This window comes from Lissotriton helveticus, chromosome 2_1, assembly GCF_964261635.1.
Source record: "Lissotriton helveticus chromosome 2_1, aLisHel1.1, whole genome shotgun sequence".
NCBI classification, from domain to species: Eukaryota; Metazoa; Chordata; class Amphibia; order Caudata; family Salamandridae; genus Lissotriton; species Lissotriton helveticus.
This window is the reverse complement of record NC_136059.1, coordinates 2,006,054,589-2,006,080,912: the sequence shown is the minus strand read 5'-3', so window position 1 is coordinate 2,006,080,912 and position 26,324 is coordinate 2,006,054,589. Positions and strand designations below refer to the sequence as shown.

At 42.2% G+C, this 26,324-nt stretch overlaps 1 protein-coding gene across 4 annotated transcripts in view; it reads left to right on the top strand.

Moving 5' to 3' along the window:
• Positions 1-24,960, top strand: part of MAP9 (microtubule associated protein 9) — a 185,079-nt gene extending 160,119 nt beyond the window's left edge. For all 4 annotated transcript variants that reach the window (XM_078676972.1, XM_078676968.1, XM_078676970.1 and 1 more), the window contains 3 exons: positions 6,702-6,847; positions 8,866-9,001; positions 21,240-24,960. In XM_078676972.1, coding sequence (XP_078533098.1) covers positions 6,702-6,847; positions 8,866-9,001; positions 21,240-21,359 — 402 coding nt within the window. In that variant the 3' untranslated portion in view covers positions 21,360-24,960. The remainder of the gene's footprint in view (positions 1-6,701; positions 6,848-8,865; positions 9,002-21,239) is intronic.
• The last annotated feature ends 1,364 nt before the right edge of the window (positions 24,961-26,324 follow it).

Genomic DNA, 26,324 nt, shown 5'->3' with positions numbered 1-26,324 from the left:
GCCCCTTTCAAGCTGGCTTTCGAATGAGCACATCAGCCATAGACCACATTTTTAGGCTCCAGTAAATTTTTGGGAAGACGGTAACAATTAATAAAGGAACACTCTACGCTGTATTTGTGGATCTCACAGCAGCTTTTGATCTAGTGCCAAGGGCCACTCCTTGGAGGTTTTTAGCCGAGACGGGAGTACCACATATGTAGAACCATAGAGAGACTCCATGAGTCAAATTTTACCCAGGTCCGGAGTGGTAGACTAGGCAAACTTAAAGAACCCTTTCACGTAAATAAAGGTGTGCGTTAAGGGCGTGTGCTTGCCCCAACCCTATTTACGTTGTATATAAATTATATGGTTGGTTATTTAAATAAATGTGATAAAGATGCACCCAAACTTGCAAAGATGAGAGTTCCAGTCCTCCCGTGTGCAGACGACACTCTTCTTTTGGCCAAGTCGCCCATGGGGACCCAGAAAATACTGAACCAGTTCAGCAGGTTCTGTTTAGCTTTGGGGCTAGAAGTTAACTTGTCAAAGACTAAGTATATAGTCTTTAGCCACTGCCACACGACTTAATGTAATCCAACATTAAATGGCGTCCCTATAGAACAGGTCCAATTGTTTGAATATTTGGGTGACATCATCAGTGGAATGATAGAATGGGTGCCCCACATCAGCAAACGAAGGATCAAATTAGAACAACAAATAGGGGTGCTGCAAAAGATACTTCAGGGACTTCATTATAAACTGTTCTCTCCAGTGGAACAGCTCTACACTAGCCAGGCTCTGGGGTGGCCTAATATGGAGTGGAGTTATGGGGACACAAAAATCTCAAAACCCTAGAGCTGGTGGAAAATAGATCCTTGAGGGAGGTCTTAAACCTACTGGCTAGCTCCCATTTGATCCCCCTAAGACTAGATACCGGCCTCAGATCAGTCATGAAAAAAGCAGCAGTTGGACCCCTGACATTCTAGAGAAAAGTCTGGGCTACCTCTGTTTTAATATACTATTGCAAGGGTCTTGAGGACATTCCTATATATCCTGCTGCAGATGAAATACCATGGCTAAACTTTATTTGGGTTTCTCTTAATGAATTGTGTCTATCTAAATTGTGGGATGAACCAGGGACTAGTTGTTGTACCATTTCCGCCAGAGAAATACAGCCCTGATGTAGATCTCATAGACAAACTTTATTATTAACTGTACGACTTTCGGTACATTAACAGATCTCTTTTTAATGACTAAGGACACATACAGAATTAAACCTGTTTTAAATGACATTGAGCCAACCTTGGCCAGGAATCTGTATATGCACGTTAGGTACAGGACTTTGCCACTTTGCATATTCACCTCCAGATGGGCCAAAACAATAGACCCTGCTGCTTCGAGTTGCCCAACTTGTGGCAATGATAAGGAAACTGTAGCACACATGCTGTTTTTTCTGTCAGACATATAGTTGCGCTAGGGTGAAATTGATAATCCCAATATGCAGATGCATAGGAATCTCTAGACATCAGGAGGCTCGTAGAATTATTCAGGCTGATTTGACGCCCTCCACAATGTTTTCTGTCTCCAGATTTTTACTGTGTATGTGGTACGCAACGAAGAAATATATCATACCTGTTGACCCTATGTTATCTATCGCCTGTTTTTTCATTTTTATACTAAGTGTACATCATGATGCTGGAATTTTATTGGGTAATTCACCATATTATCTTTAATCGTATCTGGTTTTAAATATGCTTAGGCCTGCTCCCTTTTTTAAATTGAAATGTTTAATGTTTTTAAATGTCTGTCTCTTTTATGCATTTTACCGAAATAAAGAGTTTTCTAATCGAATTGATTGCGAATATTTTTCCAGGGCAACTCCGAGTGTTGTACCAGCATCCATTTGGATAGTGCTTTCTGCTAGTAGAGACACAGATAAAAATGAGATCTAAATACTTCAGATGTTTAATTTCATTAAGTTTACTTCTGTTACTACTACTGACTTACCATTGCTGGTTCACCTTTGATTTAATGTTTCCAGCCTGCTGGTAAAATTCAGAACTGAAGTCCTGAGCGAAGGTAAAATCGGGTTTATTGTTAATCTTATTTAGAAGTGTGAAACAATTAAATGGTCTGAGCCACATGAAAATACAACATCATACGTTTAATTGGCTTCACTTTGGTAATAAAAAACCCGTTGGTTGCTTCTGTTTTCAATCTATTGTAACCTCTTTCATCAACATTCCCTTTTCATCACCATTTAGCCCTTTTGCTCTGTTAACGGAAATTAGTCTTGGAGTTAGATAGGTCAGTCAGTGTTTGCATACAACCGACATTCACGTTTGTATGAGTCCAGATGGCACGAGCAAGATAAATCGAATGGTAGTAGGAGAATATAGGAGAAAGAAGTGGGTATTGTTTCTCTTTCTGAGGTGCTGAAACGTTCAACCCCTTTCTTGTTACAATCCCTGTGCATGGGTGGTATCAAATGGCTTCTTCAGAAACCCACATTAGCCATTCTTTTAGTCTTTGCCTGGCTCATAATCAAGTCTCAGTTAAAATAAATAGGTGAAGCCTGTATCAAAGAAGTTGTCACTTTCCTCTGAAGTGTTATCTTTCCTAACTTTTAAAAATATTAGCAGCCACTAGCTGGGAGACTTGAGGCACAGCTTTGAAATCTATTGTAAAGATTATGGATTTGGGAATGATCCCTTGCTAGAAAATGAAATGTTAATCTTAAGGAAGGTGCTCCAGTGAGCATACCTACCCCCCCCCCCTTACATTCATTACCGTCCCTCTCAGCGTCTCCTAATTAAAGTTTGTTGCACATCTAATGCAGAAAAAATACCTACGGTAAGCTTGATCCGAAGACTAATCCTTCATAGACAAAAGAAGCCCTACCTACGGTTGAAATACAATTTTAAAAGGAGCAGGACATGGAGAAGCAACTAGCTGTTATTTGTCTTGGCTAAATTGGACGTTATTTGCAATTAATTCTGAGCACAGCCAAGGTCATTCTAGCAGTTTGTGCGGGCTTTACAGTGAGAGGGGTAAAAAGATATTTAATAAGGCACAGCTAAAGCATGCAGTAGTGGATAGAAAAATTAATAGAAAAAAAGTCTGTTTCCCCAAACATGTTAACAGTGGATGTGCAAGACAGTGCTGTACAACTACTATATTTGTTAGTTAACCTGTAACTGCGCCTTCACGCAGATGAAATCCAAAGATTATTTTCCCTGCAGAATCTAACAAATAAATTTGCTACATCTATTAAAAACGGGAAGCATCTAAAAAATCTCATTTGTGGTCTCCTCTAAAATTGAGAACCCTGTTCCGGGGCCAATACCCACTGTTTATTGTGTTACTGTTTTGACAAGCATTTGCACAAAACATTAACAATGTATACCCAATTCAATTCAATTCGTTTTTATTTGTTACGGAACTCCTACTGAAGTCTACAAAAATACACCAGTACAATAAAAAAACATAATATAAATACTTTTTTGTAAATACACTAATAAAAAAAAACAGAGGAAAAAAAGAGAATCATACTTTATAACGAATACGAAATTCTACATTGGCCAACCAGAAAACATTACACATACCAACTAAACTCTTTAATTCTAATAAATGGCCCGGAATGTTTTGAAAATTGAAATATTCTGTGGCAAACCATTTCATTTGGTTGGGACAAGACAAAAGATCAGGCCTCCTGAACAGAATGAATATTACATTTGATAAATGAGGGTCTTAAAAACATTCGTCTTGCCCTTAGAAGTTCTGGACTCACAAATAGCACATGATTAAGACCCTGTATTTGAGAACAGCACAATTCACAAATTCTCTCCTCTCTAGGAGTTTTTTCCCAAATGCCTGTCACTTCTCTCAAGGGCAACAGGTTGGTTCTTAAAAGTAGTATCAACCTTCTAATTCCATGTGGGACATTCCATGAAAGATAGGGCTGGGGTCTACTCCCCATCGCACTCACAAAGATCACCTCATTGCGGGCCTTAGGTTGACTTAAAGCTGTGTCTCTTACTGTACTAATTGTGCTTACTGACTTCTTTAGGAATAACTTTAGTACAGGCTTTGACATAGGTTGGATCACAATTTAAATTAAGGCCAAATTAGTGGTTTGCGTGGGCAAATGATCTGAAAAAGGCTGATTTATCTTTTAATTTAGCAAACATTTCCAACTTAAAGGCGGCCCTTAGGGTGCCCTCCTCCCCCCAGAAGAGGGAGTTCCCCCACCTCAGGACTGCTGCCAAGGATGAAGTATAAGAAGAAACTAAATGGAATTCCAAGCGAAGAACATGTGGGGCAGCCAAAGAATTTAAATTACAAATTTGGCGGAAACACCGGCCTTCAGCCTTATCAAAAGCGAGCCAGTAATTCCTATCCAATACCTCTGCAGCATATGTTAATGTAGGGGGGATTTAGACCTTAAATACTGATAGAACGTGATTAAAATGACGTCTCCCACAGGTCTTATAAAATCTATTTAGAGCTCCAGCCTGGGAGGCGGCCTTACCAACACACCATTTGATGTGCTGAGTCATGCCCGTTTTTTTAAAAAACCTTCCCCAAATACAAATACGAATTGACCAATTCAAGTTCTTCCTGCCCCAACGACCACTTATACCTTTTCTTTATTCTGAGAACTTTCTTGCGAAAGACTAAAATTTTGCTTTTAGCAATATTAATTTTCAAAAAATGGTCCTCTGCATATTTAGTCAGGGCATCCAGACAAAGCTGCAAGCTAATAGGGCTTAAATTGAAAATTGCAACGTCATCTGCATATAGTAGAGAGCCAATGGACATTGTGCCAATTCTAGGGGCGTCCCTCCTCACTGAGTTTAATTTGCCGGGGAGGTCCTGTATATAAAAGGAAAACAAAAGAGGGGCCAACAGGCAACCCTGCTTAAGACCATTATGTGTATTAATCCTACAGGAAAGCCTCTGCGAGCCTCCCATCATCACTTGACACCAAGGGCCCGATGTAGGCCGCCAATTACCGGTCGGTAACGGCCGATTTCGGCCGCTACCGACCGATATTTGGGATTTGACATGTAGGTAGGCTTAATTTACTGAATCGGTATATTTACCGATTCGGTAAATTTACCGAATCTGTAAAATACCGAATCGCTAAATTTACCGAATGTGTAAATACAGATGTAGGTGGCACTGAAAACAGTGCCACAGGCCATTACTGATTCGTTATTTACCATGTGATACAATACATGGTAAATAACGAATTCCGGTGTACATGCACATCTGTGCATGTACACCTGTGCCATGTGGCACACAGACATGCCCTAAGGGCATGTCTGTGTGTCACATGGCACACAAGCTAGAAACGGGGGTGCAACAGGGTGTCAAAGTGACACCCTGTCCCCCTTGTAAAATCAGTATTTTTACCGATTTTTTTTCCTGCATAGCAATTACCGATTAGTAAATACCGAATCGGTAAAATTCGGTATTTACCATTCGGTAATTTGCTATTACCTACATCTAGCCCCAAGTGTCTGTGTGTAACTCTAATATAAGGCCCAGGAGGTGGTATGGCATACCAAGATGGAGAGCTTTCTCCACAGCGTCTGACAAGCCACTTTATCAAACGCCGTGGAGAAATCAATGAAAGCTGTGTAGACTAACATGCTTCGTGAGAAAACATATTTCTCTACGATGGTCTGGACAGCCGCAATGTTATCCAGCGTTCCATGGTTCTTTCTGAAGCCTGCCTTTTCTGGTGGTAAGATGTTCTGGTGTTGGGCCCACTGCTGCAAATGCTGAAGATACTTTTTGCAAATAATTTGCCTTAAGCATCCAGCAGCGTGATCTGTCTAAAGCTAGTAGGTGACCTTTTTGGGCCCTTTTTAAACAGAGGGACTATAATGCTCCCCTTCCAAGAGGAGGGAGTACTAATCGATCGAAAGCAGAAGTTAAACAGTGGCACCAGAAAGGCTCCCCATGCCGCTGGTTCCATTTTAATTAGCATAATCGTGATACCGCCCGGTCCTTATGCGCCAGAGGTTCTGACATTCTTTAAATAGCCCATCACTTCAAACCTTGACAGGGGACCATATTCAACAGACAGCCTCCTCTATTACAGACATCTGAAAAGGTACTGAGCTGTTAAGTTTATATAGTAGTGAAATATAGTCCACCCACTCACTTTCTGGGCTCGGAATGGGGAGTGCCCTCTGTCTAGAAGATTTGACTTATTCCTGACCGATTGATAAATTTCCTGAAGTACGTTGTGTCTCCTAATTGGGAAAAATGGGAATTTGGCCTGAAATCAGTTGCACTAGACATAGAGCAGATAATACAACAGTTGCCAGACAACCTCTTTCTAAATTGGCTAGCTGCTTTTTAGACAGAATTGAGAGTGAAGTCTACACTAAACATTCCTAAGAAAAAACCTATGGATTGGTTAGACGAAGCAGTAGCGCAAGCAAAATGTAGGACACACACAATTCACATTTAAGTCCTGTGCAAAGCTGGGCAGGTTTTTCATGTTTATGTTTCTTGCTATACGAAAGCTTGCAATGTATGAAGTTTCCTTAGCAAGCAGCATACAACAGTCACAAGCATCGTTATTTTAAAAGTAGTCAATGGAGCCTTTTGTATTGCATTTTAGTAAGATAGGCTTTGGGAGGTACTGACACCGAATATTTTCTTACCTTGAGGCACTTAAAGAAAATTGTTTTTGCCATTATTAGGCTTTTGAAAAATGGAAGGAAGATAAAGAAGAGCACCTGAAAGAGAAGATTCGTAAAGAAAAGCAAGCTGAAATGGCAAAGAAAAGAAAAGAGGAGCAAGCCGTTGCTGAAAAGAAAGAGGAGAGTAAATTGGCTTTTTCCAAATGGTATGAGCATGCATTTTTGTTGTGTTATTTGAAGATGGGTCGAACACTCTTAAGAGTCATTGTCTATGATGGATTGATATACATTTTTAGCATTCTGCAAAAAATAACTTTTAAACAGCACATGCAACAGATAGCCCTATTTTTTATTCTGTTGTGACTGACAGGTTTCAATATTATTATCAGTAATGCTAGTAAAGGTTCGGAGTGGGATTTTTAGTTTAGTTTCTAGAAAAATTACTTTTCTTTCTTCGTTTTCCAATGCTGCAATTACAATATATTATAGAACAAGGGCACCCAAGTAAGGTTGGCCAGGGACTTTGGGAGACAATTTTTAAAGCAACAGCGGTCCCTAGAAAGGTTGGAGATGGGAAACAAGGAATGAATATAGACTCAATCAGTTCTATTGGACTTGTCCAGCCGGACAGAGGTCAAATATTTACTTGTAAACAGATAAACAATAGTTTAAACATTAATATATAAAGTGGGACACAAGCCTGTGTCCTATTTAAACAAACTAGTACAATGCAAGACAAAACAAAACAACTGGGGGCTCAAGCAAAGCTTGTGGTTTGTTGCATAGAAACAATTAACAATTATAAAGAACAAATTGCGTTGAACACCTTTACAATATTCAAATGAAGAATTTAGGAAGTATAAGGTGTTTTGTAAAGTGTCGACGGAATTTTGATCCATTAGGGTAATGTGCGGATCATCATCAGGACATGGAATATTATGCCTGTACAGTAGAGTCTTAATAACCGGTATGGACGAAGACTTAAAGATAAGTCAGAAGGCTGGAATAGGGGGCAGCGGGAGTGACGGCTGCAACGGCGGAGCATTGATGACTCGACCAGGTTTAATTGTAGGGAGCCGCAAGCTCCGGGGCCCGCACTGCTGAACACAGAACCCTGCTATCCAGCCCGTCTCATTAGAATTCTGGCCATTGTGCCCCGGAGCACGCGGCTCTCTACAATTCAACCTGGTCGAGTCATCAATCCTCCACCGTTGCTGCCGCCACTGTTGCTGCCGCCACTGCCGCTGCCCCTATTCCCGCCTCCGGACTTATCCTGAAGTCTTCGTCCATACCGGTTATTTAAGGCTCAACTGTACAGGCATAATATTCCATGTCCTGATGATGAACTGCACATTACCCTAATGGATCGAAATGCAGTCGACACTTTAAAAACACCTTATACGTCCTAAATTCTTCATTTGAATATTGTAAAGGTGTTCAACGCGATTTGTTCTTTATAATTGTAAATTGTTTCTATGCAACAAACCACAAACTTTGCCGAGCCCCCTGTTGTTTTGTTTTGTCTTGTATTGGACTAGTTTGGTTAAAAATAGTTTACAAGTAAATATTTGACCTCTGTCCAGCAGGACAAGTCCAATTAATATAGAACTGATTGAGTCTATATTCATTCCTTGGTTTCCCATCTCTAACCTTTCTAGGGACAGTCAGCCACTTAGGGCAAGGGTGCACATCCATCACCATGCAGAGGACATTTATGCCCCAGCAAGTGCAATCTGATTTTAGTTTGCAGCAGCTAAATGATGCTCCTCCCGAGGAAACATTTTAAAAAACTACATACAAATTCTAAATGTTCCCATACGTTAAACATTTTCAAATTGGGGAGAGGGTGTAGCCTGACGGCTAGAGTGGTCGACCTCGAAGCTGGGGAACCGGGTTCGAGTCTCGGCAACGACGCTCAGCATCCTGTGATTTTGGGCAAATCACTTAATCTCCCCGTGCCTTAACAAAAAAATTCATGTGTCCATCTGTAATGAAACTGGTGCTCATGTGAAGTGCTCTGATACCTGATATCTTCGGGTCTAGTTTGCGCTATATAAAACTTAAAAAGAAATAATAATAATCAAGTTACAAAATCACGGGTTCATAAAAAAGAAGTACCTTTATGTGCCCCAATTATCTACTCTAGAAAATGCTGGTACTTAATGTAGTTATTGCTACCTAGTTCTTCTTTTCTATTAACGTTTTAGTCATTTCCAAATTTTAGGAATGAAAAAAAGGAAGATGTTCTGAAATCAAAAATGAAGGAAAAACTCCAAGAGGAAAAAGAGAAGCAAGAGAAAGAAAGAGCTGAAAAAGAATGGCAAGAAAAAAAGGCAATGGAAGAGTATGAACGATGGCTTGTAAGTACTATCCCTCAGTTTAATATCTGTCAAAGGGAGGGCAGTATGTTCTTTCCAGATTTAGGTCTGAGTCCAGCAGCCCCTATGATGTAGGCAAATGTCTTTACCATTCTGTGCTTCAATGTATTTGTTTTCTCCCTACTGGTAGCTCTCATACGCCCCAAAAATGAAAACATTTACTAACCTTTTACAATGCCTCTTTAGAATGCATTTACAGTGCTTGAGCAACAGTCATCTCCTGCTCGTTGCTCCCTCCTCTTCCTCTTTTCCCTGGTATGTCCAATTGCTCCCACTCATCCCTCTTTCCCTGCTCTTTCCCACTGGCTTTACTCTTACCCTATCTGTCCTATTACTCCCACACACAAATTCTTTCCCTTGGCATGTCCTGTTGCAAAGGCATATTTATTTAGCAGATTTATTTTTCCAGGATTCGGTTTTAAAACAGTCCGGCTGAATTTTAAGCAGGGTGTCTTTTAGTTATGTTATGTATTTTTGTTATTCGCCCATGAGGGTATCCCGGGGCTGAGCCGGTGTGTGACCCTATCCCTGCCTATAGTAGGGTGGTTTATTAAAAGGCCAGGTCTTCAGCTTCTTGCAGAATTCATGGAGCGACAAGGAGTCTCTGAGGTTAAGTGGGCAGCAGTTCCATGCTTTAGGAGCGATGTAAAAGAACACCCGTCCTGATCTGTTTCTGTGTATGCGTTGGATGTGCGAGAGTAGGAGTCCTGGTGAGTTGAAGTGTCTGAGTGGTTGGTGGAAGGATATGCAACATTTCAGGTATGGGGGGCCTAAGATATGTAGTGTCGTGTCAGTTTGTGAGGAATTTAAAATGAGTGTGTTTGTATATCAGGAGGCTGTCAAGCTCCCTGTGGAGGGGTGTGATGTAAGTTCTGTGTGAAAGCTTGAGGATGAGTCGGGTTGCTGGATGGTTTGTAGTGTTTTAGTGAATTGCTTGTGATCCTAGCATAGAGGGTGTTTCCGTAGTCCAACTTGCTGGTCACTAGGGCATAAGTGATAATTTCTCTACTGCTGCTTTGGAGCTATTTGAAGATCTTCCTCAGCTTCTTCGGGGCGTGGAATCAAGATTCAGTGATGGTGTGGACTTGTGAGGCCATGACCAGTTTTCTGTTGATGATTATTCTGAGGATCCTGGCTTAGGTGCTGAAGAGTTCAGCCATTCACCGGTTGGAGTCCCATGGTGAGCTGTTCTTGTGGCAGGTCACAGAGCCTTCGGTCATGAAGGTGGTGAACTTGTATCTTGTGTTGGGGGGTGTTCTCCGAGATGGAGAGAATGGATTGCGAGTCGTTGGCATAGGAGAGGATGTTGATGTTGTGTGCACTGATGACTTTGGCCATACGGATCATGTTATACAACAGTTTTCAATTGCACTAGAGCTGATCACAGCACACAGACTGTACATCTCCAGTAGTCTGTGGTACAAACATTGTTCTGTGTTGTAGAACACGACTGTGCACATGTTTTCTTAGTTCAAACATTGTGTGTGGCTCACAAAGTATGCCGCCACTCACAACTGTTTGTGAACCCAGTGCTCGATAATATGCATGGAGAGTTTACACTCCTAGATCCACAATCGGTGAAGGTTTGGGCACAATAGAAACCGTGAACAATAGATTGCACTTACTTACATTCACAGAGTGTCAGTGACACTCGGAAAGAAACATGCAGGGGCTAAGTTTCTAAAACATATCAAATTGAAAATTAACTAGTGGATCGATGTACTTTATAACACTACTTAGTCCTGCGAGTTGAATGCATCATGGGCAGATGGACTAAGAACTGGTTGTAAAATTCTGATCGCAATTTGAGACCAGTATGTTTGTGACCAGCGTGGTAATTTGCGGATCGACCTATGTACTATTAGGTCGGTTTGCAAACTACTGATTCCTAATGGATCTCCATTCGACGTACCTCATGAATAGTAAAAAGTTGATTGAAAATCGCGACCCACTAGGAATTCAACCATCACAGGGATTCACTTTTTGTTCTGCAACCCATTTTCCTTGAAGTAAAACAATCTGCGTTTGATGATAAATAAAAAATAAATAAAAAAGAATAAAACGTTGTTTCTTTTTTTATGAGTAGATAAATGGTTTACCACCTCCTTTGAGGAGATAGTAAAAGATTTATTTGCGACCAAAATTCTGTTGCTGCATGGTTGTGTTTGCTTTTTCTTTTTAACTAGTTAGTCTTTTGGCAGAGTTCCGTGCTGCGGGTTCATTTTATGTACTATGCGCGCTCCTTTGTATTTCCTACTGCATAAGGACACGCGGCTTTTATTATGGTAGAGTTCCTCCATCTGGTTACAAATTCGAAAGGCAAGCTATTTATATGAACTCACACTCATGTTTGTCTATATCATCCACAAGGTGGCAGCACCGCCATTACTAAAAACCTAAGACGGCACACATAAGTTGTTATATCGTTCTGTTATTGGATCCCCACAGTTTTACTAATGCTTTCCTGTTTTCGGCGTACTAAAATTTCGGAAAAACATTGAAAATGAATACAACAATAGGAGGAAAAAGAGACACATTGCATTTGTAAACTGGTAATTTAGTGCAGTGTGTATTAGGATTTTGTTCGACTGTGTAATGCATGATTTAATCTGTTTCTTTTATGTTTATAGAGCTATATTTGTCATCTGTCCTTTCTATCAATGCGATTTTTATAATCCTCCACTAATTGCGCGTAAATATTGTGACTATCATCAAAGAGATGTGGCCAAGATGCCAAATAATTGCAAAATGCCCCCGTCAGGTCTAACTTGCTAGTAATCTTGAAGTCATCATGCTACTTAACACTGTGACTTAACACTGTGACTGGTCCAGCTAGATGGCCTGGTGTTGGAGTGGTACCAATTGTGCTAAAGCTATCAAAATCGAAGTTTGCAATGAGGTGCAACAAAAACCTAATTTTCAACCAGTTGTTTGAACTCTTCTGACAAGAAGCAGTCCATTTCTGTCCAATTGTATTGTCAACCGCTCTGCCAGAGGAGCCTACTGCGTTAATGACGGAGGTTTTCATACAAAACAAGTACAGAGCTCTCCACCCTACCAGATGCCATTATGGTCTTTTTTTAAGGTCTGGATTTGAGATAGCGGCTTTCGAACCAGGCCTGTTGCTTACAGTACATGTAGGAATGAGTTATGGGCCCCACCCCCTTCAGCTATTGGCTTTTTTTGGACCTGTTTTTTTTTCCAGACATTAGATTGAGATTTTGTCAATAGCATTTTAGATCAACCCAGTGGGGTGTTTGCCTCTGGGCACCATGCTATTGGCTATTTGGCTGCATCCTTCCTCCTCCAGCGGATTCCTTGCATTACATGGCATGAGGGAATATTTTACATCTGTAAAGCACAAATAATCATCATGCTTTTAGCTACGGTATCTTTATTCACAGGCACTCAAAAGGAAAAAAAGGATCCATTTTGTTATTCTGGTCCTTCCCTCTCACTGTCGTTGCTGCCTCCACTTCCTCTTGCAGTTATCTCTCCCTGGTTCCTTTCTCTGGACCAACCCCTCCATCTCCCCCCCCCCCCCCCCCCCAGGTGCTCCTGTTGCTTTTGCTCCCGACCCTTCCTCCGGACTCCATCTTTCAATGGGTCTCTCCCTCGATGCCTGTCACCCTTGCCCTCCCTCCAGTTCCAGGTGGGTCCCATTGATTTTGACCTTCGACCTTATCACCACTCCATCCCCTTTTTCCGTCTCTCCTCTCTGCTCTTATACTTGCCCTTCCCTCTTTGCCCGTTCCCTCCCTCTGCCTGTTCCCTCCCTCTGCCTATGTCCTACCTCCTCTAGCCCCTATCTCTGGCCTCTACGTGTTCCATTGCTCCAACCCTCCCTTTTCCCACGTTTCTCTTGTAAAGCCCCATGATTCAAAGTCTTGGTCTAAGCTCTTCAGAAGTACGGCGCGCCCGGTCCTCTGTGTGTAGCTCCGCTCAGACCCCTCTGCTCACCATCCGCTTTCATCTCGCTCATACTACAGAAAAGTTCTCTGTACCCTTTTGCTGCTGTCGCGCTCTCCAATTGTATCCGTTAGTGATTCAGCATCTGACCCTTGTCTATTAGCTTAAAACTACACCTTGAGGCTTCACCGCAGCGAAGGATCTGAGCTCCTTTTACCGCTGAATACGGACTTGGGAAATGTATTAATTTCTTCATCTACGGTGCCTGGCAAATGGAAAGAAGCTTGTATGCCACCTTTGCTAAAAAAAAAAAACCTTGTGCAGATGCAACTGTTCTAAGCAGCCAGCAACAGTATGAGATTTAAATTCGACCTAGGCTCTCATCCACGCCTCAGTTATCCGACCTATCGCCCTCTTTCGATACTATCTCCCACTCTATCTTATCAAACAGTCTTTTTGACATCGGCATCTACCACAGTGCCTTGAAGTTGCCTGTCCTTTTGTTGTGCTTCCATTTTCAAAGGATGAAGCTACCACCTTTTCTGTCTAATTCTATCACAAGCAACTATCCAGGTTACTCGGGGGTTTCTCCACTAGCCACATCCTAAGTTATATCGGTATTTGACCTCTATATAGCCTCTCTGGTTCATTCTTTTGGATTCGAGGCAATAACATGCAGACGATACGCAAATTAATATGTCCTTTTCGGAAGATCAAAAGCAAATAAACTACATTTTTAGAGCTTGTATGAGTGCAGTTGCTATATGGATGCAATCCAACTACCTCAAGTTGAATGGTGATAAGACCGAGGTACTCTTCTTTTGTTTTCCCACCATTCTGTGGTCACTTGACTGGTGCCCTCTAGAGTTAGGCAACTTCTTCCGCTCAGTAAACTCAGCAATGAATCTTGGCTTTTTGATAGACAATCAAGATAGCTTGAAGAAACAGATAAATAAGGTGGGCGGTACCTGCTTCTTCATAGTAGTTATACTACAAAGATTCCGTCCTTTCCTTCCTGATTCAGCAAGACATGCCACAGTTCAGACTCTTCACATCACGAGTGGACTACGGCAATTCACTATACTTAGGCCTACCAAAGTATCTTTTCCACCGTCTCCAAGTAGTACATAAAGTGACCATGTGTCTAACTGTGAAACTGCCCCCCACGTCTTCAGTATCCAATCACCTTAAAAATTTACGCTGGCTTCTCACTGAGAAACGAGCAGCTTTTAAAGCCCTTTGTCTTCCCGTGGATCATCATAACTAACAGGCTCTCTCACTCATCCCAAACCTCTTTTACTACTACATACTCACAAATAACTCTTTCTAAACTCTTTCGTCCAATATCCATCCTTTATCCTATTCATCCAACTGATAGGCTTATGTCCACCACTCCCATTAACAACTTAGATTTCCCTCTACTCTTCCACCACTAAATCCACCTTGGGTCCTGGAGTACCATGCTACTCGCTAAAAAGCACTTTAGCGCCTCGTCAGGGATAGTAAGCGCTATATAAATACAATTGCAATAACCGCGTCTTGACCTGTATACATAAAAAACATCTTTCATCTCTATGGGTCTACTCGCCGTCTCAGATCCTCCTTTCAAAGACAGTGTCAGATTCCCATCATTTACAAGGTACTTATGGGAGGGCGCACCTTCTGTCTCACAGTAATTTTGTGAACAAGCTTCCCATGGCTCTTAAGGACCTCTCCAATTATCTTCTGCCTGACATTTAAGACCTGACTATTCTGATTTTCTCTTCCAGCAGCTGTGCCCCACTCCCTCCCCTTTCAGCACCAGGACACCCTTTTTGAGTAGTGGGGTGCTCCACAAATGTATAAATAAATAAGATCAGCCTTCTGCTTCAAAACTTTATCTGTGCGTCATGGATCTTTTGCTGAATAGCTTCGAGCCTTAATGAGGTTTCTGTTGCTGACAGGCTTTCGTGCACCCTCTTGCTCAGCGTTTGCCAGTAATTCAGAGCTTATTGCGTTGTTTTCCTGAAATTCTTGGATCCACTCAAGAATCCTCACTGTATGGAAATCCTTCCCAATTCTCGCTCTTATTTCTTCCTCTGGAGTTGGAGCCAGAGCATGTTTCTGAGAAGTCCGTGTACTGGACAGACCTTCTCAAAAGAAGACATTTCTGTGTGTTCATGGATGGCACAATGATATCGTGGGTCTCTAATGTAGGGGTGATATTCTATTGGGAAAGGGTTACTAACAGCTCCTATTCTTTCTAAGGATCTGCAGGATTTTCCATTCACATTTCCCAACATGCACTGAGAGAAGCTCTTAGGGTTTGGCAAGGGTTACAACTCCAAATCATAAAGCAAGGACACTCAATGATGAGGACTCTCAGCTATCCCTGCCTTCTTCCACCCACGCATGAGTAATATTGGTGGTCATGAGCAATGAGTTTTTCCGGGTTTAGATCTAGTTATGCCACCATACATGGTCCTTCTAAACATGGACTGACAGATTGCCTAGAGGAGCTTTTTGTTTAATTTGAAATAATAATAATAATAATAATAAGGGAAATTTGTAGAGCGCCTGGTTACGCGCAACGGCATGTCCCCGCGCTGTTGTGAGTGGAATCAGCAGAGTCACAACCGCAAAGTCGACCCGGCTTACTGCGTGTAGAGGTGAGTCTTTAACTTCATCCTGAAGCCAAGTTCAGAAGGCTCCAGGCGAAGGTCCAGTGGTAGGGCATTCCAGCTTTTCGCGGCCAAGTATCTAAAGGACCTGCCCCCCATGCGTGCCTTTTTTATCCTGGGGACCTTCAATAGCCCTGTACAGGAGGAACGCAGAGCGCGCGCAGGCGCGTACCGGGTGACCAGACCCTGAAGTGGAGCAGGTGCCTTACCGCACAGGATGCGGTGGCACGTGCAGAGAGCCTTAAACTCAACCCTGCTCCTTACTGGGAGCCAGTGAAGGGCCTGGAGGGCTGCCTTAGACGCCGATCTTTTGGGGAGCTTCAAGATCGGGCGGGCTGCTGCGTTTTGCAGCACCTGGAGGCGGTTGATGGCCTTTCCAGTGGCCCCCAGATAGAGCAGATTGCCATAATCCAGGCGCGATGTGACGAGGGCATGCACCAGCGTCCTTCGGGCTGTCGTAGGGAGGAGATCTAAAACTTTCCGCAAGCTTTTCAGGACGCGGAAGCAGACCCCCACCACACGGCCTATCTGAGGTCCAAAAGACAGATCCGCGTCAAACCACACTCCCAGATTTTTCGCTTCCTGACAGGGTATGGGAACATCCCCCAAACAGGGTGGCCACCATGCCGATGACCAAACAGACGGGGCCCCCCATACCACGAGCACTTCAGTCTTGCTGCCGTTTAACTTCAGGCTAAAGTGAAGTAGCATATAGACTTTTAACAAGTCGTAGTATACTAAATAAAATGAGGGAATGTGGGTCAATCATTAGAACGGTGATCTGTGAACCACTCCATAGCTGTAGCTTTCCCTAGTATGGAAGGTAGAATTTGTCTGCTGTATTGTGTGTGCTTTCACTATGTTGTCTCAAGGGCTGCAGAGTGAGCCTTAAAGACGTGTCTCTGGAATGAAAAATTGATAAACCGCTGGAATATCAGTGTTATTCTTGGAACAAGGCACTGGCTTTTCATGCTTTGACATGCCAGGCAGCTGCCCTGAAAGATAGCAAATAACTGCACTATTGTAAGCTAACCATTTAAAATACGTTGCATGATTTCTTATGCATCACTTATACCGCAGAGAAGAGAATTTATCACTGCCATGAAATATGTTCCTGAATCAGACTTCTGTGTAACACAACTAGACGCTAAAAACTGCAGCCATTGTTTTAAGCAGATACAGCGTGGTCATTGCATAGACATATTATTTCTGAGCTGGTTTTGACTGGTGAGATAGAGCTTGCATATGCAGATCAGATTTTTGATCTCTCCCTCCTGACAAGTCTTTGGTGAGAAAATACCTTTTTTAGCTTAAAATGCCAAAAGCTAAATCACATATCTATTTTGGAGAAGAAACATAAAGAATATAGATGCACCAAATAGACCATGTGGTCTCTCCCAGGAACACCTATCAAATGCAACGATCTGGAAGATGGAATAAGCCCAGTATATGATGTGTTTACTTTCCACACTAAATGCTGCCTCTCGGGTTTTGTTTTCATACAGAACACCAAACTTACACATGAGGTCTCTACCTGAATAGCATGGATGCTGACAGTTGTAGGCAAAGAACTAAAGATTCCTTCCTTTTTTTGCTAGGGGGATGGGATTTGCAAATAGGGGTGGATTTGAGACATGAAAGTAGCTCGGATCCACCTCAAGTAAGTTTGACATTTCCCACATAAAGGCCACTGTGAAATTTCCAGCCACGAGGCATTCTCCTAGGACAAGAAATTTGTTATTTCATGTGAAAGAAGGCATGTTCATGTTCCACTGTGGAAATGTTTAGGATAATTTGGTAGCAACAACAATATAAGCTTTGCCTTTCACATCTTCGTGAGAGGGACATTGCCACCTTGGGACCTGGGAGAAGGAAGAAGTTATTCTTCTCCAACAAAGAGAGCGTCCCATTGTGCTGCTATGGCGGTCTGGCGTAGACCCATTGTTTCCTCGCGTCTGATGGCGATGCTTTCTGCCTTGGCCCATGCTAGTAGTGAATTGCGCCATGCATACGTATGTGGTGGGTCTGCTGCTTTCCATCGCTTAGTTAGTTGTCTTTTGGCTACCACCATCCCCAGATCTAGGAACCTAGATGTTACCTTAGTGGTTGGCGTTCTCTTAAACTTGTGTAGCAAGTATGCCGGCCATTCAAAGGGCAGTGTGCGGCCTGTACAGGTGTGTAACATTCTGGCGATCGTGCTCCAATATGCACCAATCCAGGGGAAGATCCATAACATGTATTAGCTGAGCTCCCAGCTCAGCGCATCTCTGGCACTTAGCGTCCGCCTCCCTGAAATACTGATTGATTTTAGCAGGCGTGCGGTAGCCCTCTGGATTATATATAGCTGGATTTGCCTGAATCGCATGTTTCTGGGTATGCGTTTGGACTCTCCGGTATTTGTGCCCATTCCTTGTCAACAAGCGGCACCCTTGGTCTAGCTCCCACTTACGACGGAGGTAATCCAGGCTTACCGCCACCTGGGTCATAAGCGAGGTGGCGAACCAGCGTATGAGATGTCTGACGCACACCATGACATGTAAATACTGTACGGTGGTGTGTGATTGCAACTCTGTAGTCATGTCCCCCCACCTGGCCATCAGTGTGGCTATCAGCGAGCGGTGTGTAAGGAATTGCCCTGGTGGGAGTCCCTCTACTTCTACCAAGGACGTATATGGTGTGAGCGCTCCATCTTGGTATAAATCTCCTAGGGTATGGACCACTCTCTCTTGTCACTCCTCCAGTGACTCTGCTGTAAGCACTGTGTGGCCACTGGGTGACCCCTCCAATGGTATCACTGGCGCATAGGCAGTCATGCTTTGTGTTATGTATCATCTCCTGCGGAAGCATTTGTATGCCACTGCAAGTAATAATTGGCTCTGGTGCCCTCAATTTCGTGGCGGGGTGGAAAAGTCTAACAATTCATTCTAGCGAATAGGGTGACTGTGCAGTGGCCGTGTCTGCGTGCTTCCTATGCGCTAGCCATTGGGCTATCCACTGCAGTTGAGCAGCTAAATAGTAATGCCCAAAGCAGGGCGCTGCTAGGCCCCCTTGGTCTGTTGGTAAGTACAGTTTTGCTACCGTCATTCTGTGCCGGGCACTTCCCCATATAAAGTCCCTAATCTGTTGCTCTAGTGTAGTGAAGAAGGAAGCAGGGATGTATGTAGGGAGATTGGCAAAATAATATAAGAGCCTAGGGAGGATTACCATCTTGGTTAGTGCTACTCTACCTGTTACTGCAAGAGGAAGCGTGCCCCAAAATTGCATTTGCAACCGGATTGCCACCAGAGCTCTGCCCAAGTTCCAGTCAAACAGATCTTTCAGCTGGCGATAGATCCGAATACCTAGGTAACGAAAAGTATTTTCCCTCCACTGTACCTTACTACCGCTAATTGTGAAGTCTTTGTCTTGTCCCCCCTCGTTGAATGCATATATGGAAAATTTTCCACCTTCACCCGCAACCCAGAGACTGTGGCAAAGCTCGGCAACAGGTGTGCCAGTCGGCCAGGGACTCTCTCTACTGTCTTTTTTATATACTAGGAGATCATCGGCGTAGAGTGACACCTGATGCACAGCATCTCCCAGAGATATACCCTCTCCCAGTATGATGTGCATCGCCTCTGCCAGTGGCTCTATTGCGAGCGCAAAGAGGAGGGGGGACAAGGGGCACCCCTGCCTAGTTCCTCTACGCACCAGGATAGCATTCCTGATGTAGGGTCCCATTTGGACCCTAACCGTGGGGCCAGTATAGAGCAGATTGACCAAATGAAGGAACCCAGGGCCTAAGTCATACTTCTGTAGTGTCGCAGACAGGTATTCCCATTCCAGGGAGTCGAAGGCTATTTCCAAGTCTAATATTAGAGTTCCTGCTCTCAGCATCTCTTGCACGGCATCCATAGCTACCCTGAAAAAAGCGTCTCAGGTTGAGGGAGGTACTCTGGGAGGGTACAAAGCCATTTTGGTCGGTGTGGACCAGTGCAGGGACCACCTGTGCTAATCTATCCACTAACACTTAAGCACGTATTTTGTAATCTGTATTTAGTAGGCCAAAGGCCTGTATGAACCAAGTTCCATTGGGTCCTTATCTGGCTTTAATAAGGATACTAGGTAAGCCTCTCACTTTGAGGGGTCCAGTCTGTTACTGATGAGTGAGTGTGTGACAGTTTTTCTGGATTCAGATATGATCCTTCTGAACGTCTTTCGAAGCATGCGTTGGGTGTTGAAACAGGATGATGATACCGTGCTGATCTGGAGGTTGATTGTGTGCGAAGAGTCAAGTACGATTCTGAGGTTTTGTGCGTGGTCCATCAGGGTGGGGGGAGTTCAGAGGGCGGGGGGCCACCAGGAGTCATCCCATGTGAAGGAGATGGAGCCAAGGATGAGGACTTCTGTTTTCTCAGAGTTGAGTTTCAGGCAGATGTTCTTCATCCAGATGGCGATGGCTTTCATCCCTTCTTGGAACTTGTGTTTGGTGATGTTGGGTTTGTTGTTGAGGGAGAAGAGAAGCTGGGTGTCGTCCGCATATGAGACGAAGTTGAGCCCATGGTAGCTGACGGCGGTTGCAAGGGGGGCTGAGGGAGTAGGGTGGGGCTGAGGGAGGAGCCCTGGGCACTCCACAGTTGGCCTTTGTCTGTTCCAAAAGGTAGGGCGGGAGTCTGACCCTCTGAGTTCTGTTAGTGAGGAATGAGCATATCTAGTCGAGGGCTTTGCCGCGGATGCTGGTGTCGTGGACTCTGGTGGATAGGGTACGGTAGGAGATGGTGTTGAATGCAGCCGAGAGGTCCTGGATGATGATGGCTGCAGTTTTGCCCTGGTAGAGGAGGGAACGGATGTCGTCGGTCTCCGTGCTTTTGTTGCTGCAGAATCCGGATTGAGAGATATCCAGGATGTTGTTAGCTTCAATGAAGTTTGTTAGCTGGGTGTTGGCGCCTTTTCGATGACTTTGACTGCGAAAGGAAGCAGGGAGATGGGCCTGAAGTTTTTGAGTTCCGCTGGTCTGCGGAGGGTTTCTTCAGGGGGGTGACTTCGGCATGTTTACAGTCATTGAGGAAGGTGGTGGTTTTGAAGGAGCAGTTGATCGTCCGACGTAGATTGGGTGTGGTGGCAGAGGCAGCTCTGTGGAAGATGTGGGGTGGGCAGGAGTCTGAGGATGCTCCGGAATGGATGCTTTTCATGGACTTCAAGGAGTATTCTGTCGCGAGAGGGGTCCAGTTGAGCAGGGGTCCAGATTCTGACACTTGGTTCCCCGAGGGTATAGCACTGCCACTCAAGCCAAGTTTTTAAGGGAAAAACAAAGGCATGTATACACACACTGAATTTCAAACCTGTACAGGTCAGTCTAGAAAACCACAATGTTTTCCGGTTTTAAAAGTGTATGTTATAATGCGTTATTAATGTTGCACTTGAATAATTTCAGAAATCTTGGACTGGCTAACTATAGTGCTTAATGACAGTGAACTATAAACACAAATGTTTGAAATAGTGAAGTGATAAAGGAATATTTCTTTAGAGGTTTTATAACGGTAGGTGTGCTCACAGTCCCGCAATCATTTCTGCTTTAAGCATGTATTCATGTGCTCTTTCATTTCATTCAATATCTATGCTATATCACTGGAGTCCTGTTTCTTTAATTTAGTCCTTTTTGATCTCTGCAGGAAAAGAAAGAAAGAAACGATAAAATTGTGAAAAAACAGAAAAAACTCCAGGTCATTTTAGAAGAGGAGCCAATACCTCCGTGGAGCCCTCCTGGCAGGACTGTGCCAACGGGGAAATGATTCAAAATCGAAAGCTCAGTTTTCATAGACTAATGTTTATTCCTAAACAACTGATTTTGAGAAGGCTGGGGGTCATATCGTGCATTAATTATTTTAAAAAAATTGAAGCCCTTTCGTTGGTTTGTGCATAAATCTGTATAATATTTGAAGATTTCCCTTGTGTCAGAAGAGGGAAGTACTCTAAATATAGGTTGGTAATCACACATTTTGATGAACAAAACTAATAAGGAACACATTTGCATTTTATTTCCTCTGTGCACTGTAGTGCGTTTTCCCCATTGCCAAACCAATCTGCTGTTAGTATAGCAAAAACATCTATAACCTCCACTGTTTCCAACACCTGCAGAAGTTTGGGTCAAATCAATCGGTGTCCGTGTTGTTGTTTTTTTTTTTTTTTTTTTTTTCTTTTTGAAATACCAGTGCTTATTTTCACACAAGTCTACAATAATTTCCTGAGCCGTTTTAGCTTCATGCCTATAGACAATTATCTGATGTATGCAAGACAGCTGTTTAAAATTAAACACTGAATAAATACAGGTAGAATTGGTTGGATACAGGCCAATTTCTAGAGTTAGAGATGTGATGAGGACTACATAGCTGTTTTTAATATTATGCTCAAGCCAAATAGCACGCAGGTCTTCCTGTTTCGTTGATGTGTTTTCAATCCTGTAATTGTTTTTTAGTCCCACATGGTACATCTGTTGTGGTGTTGCATTGTGTAGACTCTCTTGGGTTCGTTCTTGATTTTACCAATATTGCTTCTATCTGTGAGACGGTTCTGGTGCCTACCCTAATGTTAACACAATTGAGCTTAGGCATGTGTGAAGTTGTATATTTTTTTATACATTTTAATGAAATTATATTTAAAGTGAGCATCTACCTTGCATAAAAATAGTCTTGCAAGATACCACCTGGAGACTGATTGGAATTGGAGAGTCATTTTCCCTGTGTACCAGTCTCCCACAGATCTCTTGCTAAATGTTTTTTAAGTGTGCTATTTGATCCTTAAAAAATGCTATTAAAAATTCTGTAATGCTAAATTTAGCATAACATGAATTTTGTACATAGCACGAATTTCACTAATGTAATTAAAATGTCCCCCAGGACTAACTTTAATCTTGTATCTATTTTCACACATTGATGCAATTTGTTTCTTGACATATCGATGGGCTAATGCCTTCTTGGGAGGTTCACCTCAAACGTCTCAAAGTAGCTGTTCATTTAGTTTACCAGTTTGAATGCTAGACTTGTAATTTCGGGTTTTAACTCATGTTCTGGGAGTTTCCCTGGCTCCTTTGAGAGATTGCACTATGTTTAAAAAATGTCTTCCTGGGCTTTAAGGCGGAAATAGTGTGCTGCCTACTGCATCTCAGAGCAAGTCCAAAATTGTCTGTGAAACACTTTTTATTCTGTACTCAACCATTTATTTTCCCATTATCCAAGAATGCTAAATCTTAAACTTATCCTTATCTCTCTTTGCTTTTATTTATGAGATAGTGCCCTGTATGATCTTTCAATTGCAGATTTTACAGTTGTTGAAGGGGATTTTGCACCATAACAATTATATGTAAATAATTTCTTGTTGTGTAGATAATTTTACAGAAAGTTTTCTTTTCTTGGTGTATGTACTTTGCAAATAATTTTTTTTGTTTTGTATAGTGATTGTGATTTCTTTGTGTGTTTTGAAACCTGCAGCTCTGTATATGTTTGTAGTTTTTGGTACAAAATTACTTTGATTTAGTTTTAGCTATAGAAAAAGTCATGAAATATATAAAAAATAATTCTCGGAAAAGTCCTATAGTTTAGCTCACTTGTTATCTTCTGCTTTATTCACTTAAGATTTCTCCAGTGCATCTTCTTATTTTCTCTATTGGCCCAGCAAGTGGTGGCCTGGAACATGATGTTATCGTCAACACTGGACTGTATTAAGGCCCTCTATTCAACTCTTTGTTCCATTCCTTTGCAATGCTCCCATCGTGTTCAGAATGCAGGCATATCTTTATTTAGAAAAGCCACAAATAACAACCGTACCACACATTGTCTTGTTACATTGTTGGTGGTATCTTCTTTTAGGTACTTGATTTATGTATTCAATATTGCACTTTATTGCACACTACCAACCTGCAGATCTTTCCTTTACGTGGCCGATACTCGATCTGTCTACAACCTAAGGCTTGGTTGTGAGAGAAACATTTGGACTTGAGGATAATAAGCAATGTACATTTGTATTTATTTAAGTACTTTCAGTTGTCTTTTTGCCTTCAGAATACAACTTACATTACTTTCAAAGCAGCCTTGAAGGCAAGTGATGTATCCCTCACTAGAACAGTGAAAACATGGTTGTTTTGGAGATAATGTTATGGGTTCTTTTTCATGACTGCCTCCCAGGGTCATCTTGGTGGCTTGTAATAATAATAGTCAACCAGTCATTACTTTGTTGTGGTGCGTCAGTTGCACAGGTACGTTTTTATGTGGTTGCTCAGTCCCAGGCGGGCAACTAGAGCCAAATTTCGGGGGGGACTGAAAATATTTCGGGGGGGGGGGGGGCTAATTCTTCCAACCACGGACAAAGTGGCTGTGAGAAGGGGTGACCACACAACAAAAGCCTCATTTACAACTAAATGGTCTTTTAAAGACTTGTTAAGTACTCTGGTGCGGCTGCAATTACATGCTCGCCAGCCCGCAAAGCTGTGTCAGCCCGGGCTGACAGGCACGACGGGGAGGTGAGGGGGGGCTGAAGCCCCGTGAGCCCAATGGGTGTTGCGCGCCTGCTCAGTCCACATGTTTATTTACGCTATATTACGACACTAAATCCGTGTGGCACATTTCTAGTCAACCAAGTGTTGCATGTTGAAAACCAAAAAGGCTATTTTGTATTTGAAATGTACAGCTGAGCTATGGTAAATGAACGTTAGCTATTTTAAATCGTTTTTCATAAACAAATTAAACATCTTACATGAAACTGGGCTTTTACATACAGCATTTCGCAAGTATGGCTCGTGCATGAGCAATGTTGATAGCTCTAGGTGAGTGAGGTGCACTAGCAGATAGCCTTGATCTAGATTGAAAATGCATGCCAGAGGTAAGAGTGTGCCCTGATCTTGTCAGAGCAGCCATATGATCCTAGAAGTAAGTAACGAACAAACAGAAATGTACATTTCTCTTGCCTTGAGATTGCACTGCAAGCAAACAAATACTTGCAAATAGCAAAATACATTTTAGATAAACAGTTTTTCCTTGTACGACATACAAATATATTTTGGGGGGATTACTTGTTTAGTATGGTATACCAAGAAACGTGAAATTGGAGCAGTTTTGATTGAAGCAGAATGCCCGTCCTTTGGCTATAGCGTTCACTTTGTGAAGCAGATTCTTAAGTCCAGCTCTACCATTTTATACGTTCACTTGATAAAATATGTGATTTTAGACAGAATTCTGTAGTTTGCCTAATGCCTGTTGTATATTTCAAAAGATAAAAAATATTTATGGCAAACTATTTTCAAGCAACACTTTTTAAGCTACACTTAAGTGAATTATTCGCCAACATGTTCTGGCTAATATTATGTTTTTATAATTGTATTAAAAAGATGTATTTCTAAAACATTACGTGTTCACTTTTATTTGTAATACTTTATACTGCTATGATGTGCGATTCTCAGAATGGTTTAATTCTTTCTGCAAAAATCAGGATCTCTGTTAGGGGAAAGTTATTACTCATCCCTATTTCACTTTTCACTGCTGGTCGGTCTACCTGAGGAGAAATGCCCACATCCTGACCCTCGCATATTCATTTTTTCTACTGCAAGTTCCGTTCCTTCAATTACTGTTGCCTTTTGTCATTCTTTGTGTCTGCAAGTTTCTTGTACAGTATGTGAAGAATGACACAGGGGACATTGCAGAGATCAGTGGTTGCCATCCTGCATCATTGTGCAATTTATTCTCTGGGTAAGTTGTTTCACACAGCACTAAACGAGGTGAAGGCACACCGACCAGTTATTCCCTTACCCTCTTTCTTGTCTAAAGGGATATGCCTTAAATTCTGTTTTATCATTTGGGATCATCATAACATGGGACTAAAAACCAATAATCCGGTTTATATACAATGTACTTTAAATTGATTGGGTTATTGTCCTTAACAGTTATTTCCACAAAATAACTTTCTTATGCTGTATCAAGTTTTGATAGGTATAGTTTGACTTTTCTCAGCTAGTTAACGTAATGGTAGGTTTTTTCTTTCATAAAACATTTGGTTTAAATTATGAAGATGCTGTTGTGTCCCATCCCTTCCCAGTTATGCCAGAGGGTCAAAGTCAGGCATATTTAAACGACTAAACCTCAGACATCACTAGTGTAAAAAAAAGAGGAAAAGTTAGTCAGTGGAGATATTTCTAAAGCTATCTTGAGGCTGATTTAACACTGCTGGCATTGATAATGGGCTCATGTTGAAATGTTTATGCAAATGCAGATGGGGCCAAGGCTTAAGTGTCTTTGGTGACATCAAAAAGACAAGTCATTTGAACTTTAAAAACCTTAGAAGGGGATGGCATTCTAGCACATGAATCGCAAACACGTCAATACGCGCTTTTCATAGTCCACTGTATGAGTTTACGAAAGGTTCAAAGTCCTCAGTTCAGTGGTCTACCAATGATTGCATCTTTTTTCATGAAGGAATTAGAGTAGTTAAGTTAAGGAGTTGGACTAACAAACTTCGCAAACACAAATCATGGGGGTTCTTGTTAATCATTATCTTGGGCTAGCAGATTTAAAGTGTTATCATCTATAGTGTGATTGATACTCAATACACTTAAATGTGTTTATGTGAGGGATTCATATGTTTAGAGTTAGAAAATAACAATTAAATGGTGCATTTGTATGCATCCGTATGTGCAATACATCTTTATTGGAGAGGTTTTGATTGTAGAACAATTAATAGCATTGTGAAACATATTTTTTATGATAGTTTGG